General features: G+C 56.3%; 1 protein-coding gene across 1 annotated transcript in view; it reads right to left on the reverse strand.

Annotated features, from left to right (window-relative positions):
* VOLCADRAFT_96483 (uncharacterized protein) overlaps window positions 1-8,243 on the reverse strand; it is a gene marked incomplete at both ends in the record, with an annotated part of 8,555 nt that extends 312 nt beyond the window's left edge. Inside the window, 13 exons of the mRNA XM_002955533.1 lie at window positions 5-192; window positions 1,025-1,106; window positions 1,341-1,389; window positions 2,141-2,243; window positions 2,487-2,546; window positions 2,834-3,095; window positions 3,282-3,822; window positions 4,056-4,097; window positions 4,457-4,558; window positions 4,639-4,710; window positions 4,944-4,990; window positions 6,943-7,125; window positions 8,222-8,243. Of these exons, the coding sequence (XP_002955579.1) occupies window positions 5-192; window positions 1,025-1,106; window positions 1,341-1,389; window positions 2,141-2,243; window positions 2,487-2,546; window positions 2,834-3,095; window positions 3,282-3,822; window positions 4,056-4,097; window positions 4,457-4,558; window positions 4,639-4,710; window positions 4,944-4,990; window positions 6,943-7,125; window positions 8,222-8,243 (1,753 nt within the window). The remainder of the gene's footprint in view (window positions 1-4; window positions 193-1,024; window positions 1,107-1,340; window positions 1,390-2,140; window positions 2,244-2,486; window positions 2,547-2,833; window positions 3,096-3,281; window positions 3,823-4,055; window positions 4,098-4,456; window positions 4,559-4,638; window positions 4,711-4,943; window positions 4,991-6,942; window positions 7,126-8,221) is intronic.
* Between the last annotated feature and the right edge of the window lie 726 nt (window positions 8,244-8,969).

Consider the following 8,969-nt stretch of genomic DNA (forward strand, 5'->3'; position numbering starts at 1 on the left):
CAACAGCAGCAGCAGCAGGTGGCGATGACGATGACGGCCGCAAGGCTTGCGGCCGTCATCGTCATCTTGGCGACCTTCTCCTCCACGAGCCCCGCGACTGCTCGAGCTCGGTCCAGGTGGCCCTCACGTCCGGCCGCCTCCATCATCAGCTCCAGGAGGGAGGTGGCCAGACCGCCACGTGCGGCTGATGCGCTGGTGGAGGGCGCGGGACACAAAAAGATCAGCAACAAAATGTTTTAACCACATTTTACTCGATATAATCATTGGTGTAATAATAAATAATAAATGAATAATAAGTAAGTAACAAAATAAACAATAATGTCTATACAGGGCATACATACAGTAGTAAGTTCACAGTATACATACACCGGTTAGGCACTCCTGGTAGAGCACGCATCAATGCCCCCGGGAGATCCCGGATCGAGACCTGTTCAGGTTAAATAATCCTTCCAATGATGTAAGAAAAATGTCCCTAGTCGAAGGACGATGTTGACCTGGGAAAAAGTAAACTTGGAATGGAGTTGAGTCGCCGTCGATCCGGCAAATTCAGTTAAGTGCCGGTGGTGGGTGCGGAACCTAGGCGATCCACTGAGAAGTTGACTAGGGTGACTGGATGAGGTTGCCCCGAAATACCGGGGAAGGCAGGGTTTCGCAGGGTAGCGGTCACGGGTGAAGATATGACCCCCCTGCCCCCACACATCATACAGTAGGCAAGGCGGGATGCTGCATGGAATGCCACAACATACAGTAGGCATTATGTAACGTTTTGGAAGCTATTAGGAAGCTAATAATAGCATTATAAAGAATGAGGCACTAGTCATTCGTTCGTTCACTTCAGGAAATTGAATTTTGAGATGGAATTCGGTCCGAATCAAACCGACCCGTGGAAGCACAGCAGGCACGGCATGGCGTGCTATAGCTAGGCAGGGGTTATTTAGCGGGAGAGCAGGAGTTGTACGGCTCCCGGGACAGTGACGATGCCGTGTCGCATGCTACTTGTCGTACGCCAAGTTCTATGCCGTACCTGCGGACCACAGGCTCCAACTGGCGTGGGTCCCCGCACAGCATGGCGGCACCTGTACGACACGACCTGTACGACACGACACCTGTACGGCGAAACACACATATAGACTAACACACGTGTGGGGAGGCAAGAAATCCTTTCTTAAGAATCACATGACCAAACCGCCGTACAGCGGTTGCCTTAACTGCTCCTGGGCACAGCGCCTGGCGTGGTTGCTGGTCAGGGGAGCGAAGTCCGGGCACCGGATGAGAAATGCCGCACAGTCAGTCTTCACCGACGAGTGTACGACAGTACGTCCCCGGTCCTCCAGCCGTACCTCCAGGCGCTCGGAGCGTCAACGGGATGAGTACCTCGGGCAGAAGGGCCTGCGAGGACTCGCCGGGGGAGGGCGGATTTGAAAATAAAAATAAATGTAAATTAAAAAAATACATTATATTTTACTTTTTTTACTGGACAGACGGACGGGAAACATAATCCAGTCAAGTTTTGGAAAGCCGTAAATGACATTCGCCAGGAGGCCCCCCTCCACTTCCCTTCCTAACCCCGTCCCACTCCGCCCCCCCAGAGCCCTCCGCGGCCAGGAAAGCACCTGGCCGGCCTCGTCCACCAGCACGTGGCTGAACAGGACGGCGCTACTGCCATTGCTGCTACTGCTATTGCCGCCGCCGCCGCCAGCATTGCCGGACGCGGATGCCTTCCGTGCAGCCTTCAGTTGTTGCTGCTGCTGAATTGATCTCAGGGGCTGCAGGAGGGCGGAGCTCTCATGCAATATTCCCGCGGCGCTGCAGCTGCAAACGACCACCTGTGTGTATGTATGTACGTGTGTAGGGCGGGAAGGGGGATGAGAGGGTAGTGTTGAGAGGGTAGAGATAAGGAGGCCCGAGCGGGGGTTTCAACCATGTACGGCAAGGATGGCAAGTATTATCCCCACACTTGTGCGGAACTTGTAACTTGTAACCTCAGGAAGGTTATGAAAGTAAATGTTCTTAGGCAACAAATGCTATGGGGGCTATTCACTACTTCGTTTTAAAGCGCGCAACAAAGGAAATGTTGTAGGAGTAGCAACAATGTTCATAGTACGCCAAGATATTACGGTAGAAGTACGGCAGCCTTTACCTGTGCACGATCGAGTTCCTGAGGGGTCGGTTGCCGAAATGCGGCGGTCGCCTCATCGATGAGGCAGTACGGCAGTACGTCAGCCTTAGCCTCAACCACGCGCCTGTGCGCGGAGAGGGCAAACAGAGTAAACACGAAATGAAAAAGACGTGGGGGACATGGGGGCCGGAAGGCCGGAAGGATGCAGCGATCAAATCTTGTGACAATGCCGATAAGCCGGATCAGTTACAAGTCCAATTTTGACCCAATATGCAGTTTTGCAAATGGGAAAAAATAGCCGCTGACACTGCCAATAAAATGGCAGTACGGTGTACGGCCTGTACGGATTACCAAGCAACGAACCTACCTTCTCGGGTCGTTAAGCCGCAACAGCCGTCCGCCGCCCGCCAGCTGGTCCCAGCACCGCCTGCAAACAAACAATACAACGGTGGAGTGCATCACGGGAATGTACGACAGGTTGTAGCAGGTTGGGGCCGGGCACAACATGGTTATGCTTGCTAATGCGTTGTTCATAGCTCCGTTTCTCGACCTGTCAAAAACACGTGCCGTACATCCCGCGCCCCTTCATCCGCCTACAAGCGAATGCCGTACTCTCCTCCTCCTCCTCCCCCTCCCCCCCTCCTCCCACTAAACGAACCCACTCCACAATCCATAATGTAAACTACGCATCTTCTGTCTTACTGCCGTACTCACGCCAGGCTACTCGTGATTAGATCGGCGCTGTAGTTCTTCGGGGCCGCCAGTAGCAGCTTGGTGGAGCGGCCGGCGGCGGCGGTGGTGGCGGAGGAGGGGTAAAAAGGGAAGGAATGCTGCTGGCGGCTGGTGCCCCCGGCCCCGGCCCCGCCACTGCTGGTTCCGGAGCTGGGCCGGCACATCAAGGGCGCGAGCTGGGGAAGCTCCGCTGCCTTCAGGATTTGAAGAGCGCACTCCACGAGCGTTACGGTCTTGCCGGTGCCTGATCGGGACAGACAGACAGACAGACAGACGCGTCACACAAGTAGAGCCTCCCTACCTAGCCGCCAAGACTAAATCAAAGTGCGGAAAGAGAGCAGTAAAACCGAAAGAGGGGTCCAGAAAGGAGGAACGAAATGCAGTTATTATGGGCCAACGGTCACTGGTCAACCGCCAACGGTAAACCTACCTGGCGGGCCGAACAGTACAAACGGAAGGTCACGTCCGGCGCCGCACAGCATCGCAGCGCACGCAAGCCGTTGCTCCGGGTTCAGTGCCGTACCGCCCATCAGCCTCAGCTGCGCCGCCACCTCCGCCAGCTCCTCGTCGGCGGCTGCACCAGGAGTGCCGACCTCCACCTCCTCCGCGTCCTGCTGCTGCTGCTGCTGCTGCTGCGGCGGCGGCGGCGGCGGCGGCGGCGGAACCGCAGGAAACAATTCGTCTGGGAAGACGGGCAGACCCGCCTGACGGGACGCCGTGTCCGTATCAAGCTCCTGCGGCGGCGGGGGCGGCGGCGGCCGCAGCTGCTGCGGCCGCAGCGCTGCCCGCAGCAGCGCCTCGTGCATACGGACAAAAGGCGTGCGGTCGAAGGAGAAGGCGCAATGCGCTAGTGGCGCCCCTGCCGGCGCCCCTGCCGGCACCGCTGCCGGCACCGCTGCCGGCACCGCTGCCGGCACCGCCGCGGCGGCCGCGTCCGCCGGCGCAGCCGACTGCTGCTTGCGGGCGAGCTCCTGTGCAGGACAGCATCGACATGAAGCCCCTCCCAGGAGGGAGCGGACAATGAACAGGTGTTTCATTAAAATAATTATTACAACATATTTTACAATTAGAAGATACATTTTGTTTTTCTCCAGCTATTTTTGTACAAAATCGAAAACGGGACAGGAACTGAAGAAACTGCCGTTAAACAAGACAACAACCTCAACCACCCATCCACCAACCATCTAACTACCCAACTACCCACCCGGAGGTCCTGCCAGTACGCCGGCGGCATTACTAGGAGCACCTGCGTTATGAGGGACAACAGGAAGCCGTACGTAAGACGTACGAGTTACAAGCTATTCAAAATCCGCACAAATGCGAGGGGGCCGTCGGTTGAATCCCGGGGGGATGGGGGTGGGAAAAAGCCAACTACCTCCCCAACCCCCCATAAATCCCAGCCTCCAATCGGACGAGCATTCGTATTGTACGAAGGGTTTACTTACAAGCTTTGCAACGCCCCCAACCTCAGTGCGGCACATGCACCCTGTACCTGCTGTACGGCCCACTCGCCCACTTCGCTCGCTCACTCACCCACTCACTCACCCACTCACTCACCCACTCCGCATCCCCCCCCCTCTCCCCCCCTCCCCCCACCCGCCCTACCTTCCCTCCGTCAACCGCAAGCAGTTGCGACACGTACTCAGCCTTCCGCAGACCGTCCAGCCGCAGGAACACTAGATCACCGGACACCAGCCGCGGCCGCTCCTGCACGTGGGCAGGTAGGTAGGGGGTTTGATAGGTAGGTAGGCAGGAAGGCAGGTAGTTAGGAGGCAGACAGGGCCCACAAGTACTAGAATAGTAAAGGAGAAGGGGAAGAATAATGAGGAGGCTTCGGTGGCGTGTGGTTGACTGCGGCACTGCGAAATGGACCGGGGCATGGTGGGGGGTCGCAGCGGTGATGTGATGTTAGGCGCAGCAGGCAGGTATGTATGTATGTAGTATGTATATATGTATGTATGTATGTATGTGGGGGCAAGAAGTGGAAATGAATCACAATCACAACCGCCAAAATGGGAGATCGTGGCCGCATATAGGCCATCAGCACGTCACAGTCAGATAATATAGTACGGCAAAAAGAGACATGTCGTACCTCCACCAACCCGGGTACTTCTACCACCGCCGCCATCAGCACCGTCCCTGTTGTCGCCGCCGTCGCCGTCGCCGCCGAGGCGGCGACACTGGGGCCCCCTCCCTTCTAAGCATTGGCGGCGGCAGCACCGCCGCCGCCAGCCTTAGCCCCCCTTTGCGTCGCCGCCGCCGCCGCCGCCGCCGCCGTCGCCGCTAACCCCAAATCAACGGTGCACAGCCGCTTAAGCCAGGGGCCGCGGTACGGCCGTGGCGCTGACAGGGCCACGTCAGCACCCTCCTGCACCTCTATAGCAGCTGCAGCCGCTGCCGCCGCCACTGCGGCGTTCTGCTGTTGCTGCTGTTGCCGCTGCTGCTGCTGCTGCTGCTGCTTGCTGGCGTCGTCGCTGTCGTCGTCCGGTTGTTGCGGTTTGTCCGTTGGAAATTGCGGCCAGTTGAGTACCCTGTACGTGAGCATGTTGTCACTGAACAGCGCCACTTGCACACGGGCGCTGTAGAGGTTGAAGCCCCTGCGGGTCAGACAGCCCCCGGCAGGGTTTCCCCCATCCCCGGCGGGCCGCAGGAGGGCAACACGTCACGTGGCAGTAGCACGCGCATGCCGCATGTCTGTGTATGTGTGTATATATGCTATATGTCTGTGTGCGTGCGCTTGCGAGCGCGCGTGCGTGTGTGTGTGTGTGTATTTGCCATGTACGGCGATGAACATGAGATGAGCGAAAGGCCAGCTGGGTCGGGCTGCATGGCGCAGACCATCACCACCGTGCCTGCTGTAAGCAGTAAACTCCGGATTATTTACTTCCTCCTACATGTGTGCATGTGCATGTGCATGTGCACATACCAGCACATGGCACAGTGCTGTGTACGTGTGTTGTTCTCCACCATGGGATGCCGTGCCGGTTATGTGGTATGGGGGTTTTGTTGTGAATAAAACGACGTGTAACGTCATGTGACACATGACATGGTGGCCGCCATCCGGGGTATCGGGGCGATGTGGTCTGCGGTTACTTCGCCACGTCACGTCACGTCACGCGGACATCACGCAATCAGCAATCCAAAACAAAATTGCAAATATAGACCATCAGAAATGGCTTCGGTTGGTTGACACGACACGACGGGGTAACCATCACCCACCGTATATCACGCTCCATAACGTCCTCCTCCTCCACTGCCGTACCGCAGCAGTTCAGACCGTTGGTGGACGAGCGCCGCCATCACAGCCGCGGCGGATTTAGGCGGAGCAGCCGCCGCGGATGCCCCCTGGAACACTCCGTTAAGCATTCGAAGTGCTTTACGAAGGAACTTAGATCCCGGCGGGAGCTGCAGGGTGTGTGAGCGGCGTGAGAGAAGTTAAAAAATGGGAGTTAGGACGAGTTCCAGACAGGAAGGAAGGAGGACTCCTAGAGGTCGAGGAAAAATGTTATAAAATGTTGCCGTAATGCCGTACCGGCTAGCAACATGTGTTCCCAATCACAACGGTTACACCCCTCATGTGCCCCATGCGGCCAGGGCAGGGTCAGAACAGGGCCCTTGACCTAGGCCTAGGGCTTGAGGCTTGAGGCCCTTAGAGGATCATACCTCCAAAGCTATCATCCGATAAGGCGAACAGAAGACGGCAACTTAACAAATTATAATATTCCTTTGCGCTTTTCTGCCGAATAAAACAAAAAAGGTTAAATCATTAACACCTTTCCGAACTGTTAAATGCGGTTAACCTTTTCCTAACCACTAACTCCCAACTGTTTCCACGTGCACCATGCTTACCACCGCCGCGAGCTAGCGGACCCAAGCCGTCTGGCCGGCCTCTAGTCGCCGCCGCGGGGCTACCCATTGACCGCCACCACCGCCACCATCGATGCCGCCGTATGGCGTCCGGATGCCATTGAACCCATGGGTCACGAAACCGTTGCCGCCGCCTGCGGTGACGGCTCTAAAGGCGGCGGCGGCGGCGGCGGCCATGTAATCATGGAGGCCGTGGAGCTGCTGAACCACGGGTCGGCCCGCACCTTCCTTCTGAGCCCACTCCATCGTAGCCGCCGCCGCCAGAGCCGGAATCCCAGAGCTTGCCTCCGCCGTCGCCACCACTGAAGCTGCAGTGCCAACGGTGGCCTTCTTACCCGCTCCCACCGGGGCGGCTACTGCCGCTGCAGGCCTCAAAGTGCTGTCCATTGCGGACAACAGTGCCGACGCTGCGGCGGCGGCAGCAGACGTGGACCGGTACGACGGTGGCAATGGTGATGCCTGTCTGCACTCGAGGGAAGACTCAGGATCGACAATAGCTTTACATGCACATGTTGAAACTGGGCTTTGGGGCACATTAGGTTAAGTTGCTTCCCCCGCAAACGGTGCTGGTACTTTCAACGGTCCTCATCGGCTGGCCTCTACAGCTACATGTTGTCCATAGCTGCATTAGCGTCATGGGCCGCTTGGTGGGCGCTTTGGAAACGGAGGAGGTTGCACCATTGGGTGTGGTTGCTTCATAAGCAGTACACCCAAACATTCGGCTATCGGTGGTCAGAACCTCCGCTATGTGTCCTGCAGGTCGCACGTAAGCATCCTTTGAGGAGTTTTGGAAGAAGCTACCAGTGGCGGAGGTTGCCCAGTCTAGTCCATAATTCGAGGTCCTGAAGCTTGCAGACGGTACTGCATTCCCAGATCCTGGCCATTCTATGACTTTATTTGTTCGCCCATGCTACCACGCCCTGTCCGATAAGATCTTTGCATCTGTGGTGAAGCCTCCTATCCACTCCCGCCGAGTCCTCATTCTTGGCACACCAGGCAAGCTGTCGGGTTTGAGCCCGGGAGCTAAACTGTTCTGGGAGAGCCGCGTACAGGTGCTGTCACGCCAAAACATCTGGAGCACACAAACTATGTGCCACCATCGAGTTAGTCGCTATCCGCAGGTGGTTAGGCCAACCGAAGGTAGTTGGACGAATCTCGTCTTGATTTAGTTGAGACCTAGGGTGTTGCTTGACTAGCGTATAAGGCGCTTTCCGTTGTGGTTTGAGGATGTTCAGTTGTTGTTCATCTGTCGCTAGTCGGATGAGCGTAACGTATCCAGGATAGGGCCTCGTGTGATAAGGCCCGGCGTGGATCAGTCGATCCTTCACCATAAATGCGGGTGCGAAGAGGCCAAACATTTGTCGTTTGGCTGTGGGGAATGATTATACAATAAGAGCAATATGGGAGAACAAGGGCCGCTTGTCTATGCACTAGTGTATTACCCCGACCCCTTTGTTACCCCTTGGTAAGGGGTTACCCCTACCCCAGGGTTAGGTCACCCACCTCCCTTTGTACATAGCCACATGGGTAACCCCTACCCCTACACCCTGGGTTACGCTCAAGGGGGGTTACCCACCGTTTTATGCCATAGGGAATCCAGTGTGCGAATGTGGTCCATCAATTGTGACCTCAACTCCACATCTCAGCAGCTAGCCATAATCTCACGCTCCCGACTAATTCTGGAGTCTCCCCAGAAATCGAACCCATGGCCTTAAACCGCTAATTGCACTAGTGACAATCCAGACCAGACCTGGCCTGAACTGCATGAATGAATGAAAAGAACGTGCATGTCGACGCCCCCTACCTTGCCACACGCGTGCATGCAAGGCCTGAACTGCATGCATGAATGAATGAAAGGATCATGCATGTCGGCGCCCCCTACCTTGCTGCACACGCTCGTGCAAGGCCTGAAGTGAATGAATGAATGAAAAGAACGTGCACATTGATGGCCCCTACCTTGCCGCACGTGTGCACACAAGGCCTGAACTGAATGAATGAATGAAAGGAACGTGGACATCCTTGCCGCATGCCGTGCGCACGTGCATATGCAAGGCCTGAACTTAATGAATGAATGAAGAGAATGTGCACATCGATGCCCTCTACCTTGCCACATGTGCACACACAAGTCCTGAACTGAATGAATGGATGAAAGGAAGGGGTGTGTCAACGCCCCCTACATGTCCCTAACACATGGCTGGAACAGAACTGAAAAAATGAATGAAAGGAAGGTGTATGAGGAACCCCCTCAACG

This window comes from Volvox carteri (assembly GCF_000143455.1).
Source record: "Volvox carteri f. nagariensis unplaced genomic scaffold VOLCAscaffold_52, whole genome shotgun sequence".
In the NCBI taxonomy this organism is placed as follows: domain Eukaryota; kingdom Viridiplantae; phylum Chlorophyta; class Chlorophyceae; order Chlamydomonadales; family Volvocaceae; genus Volvox; species Volvox carteri.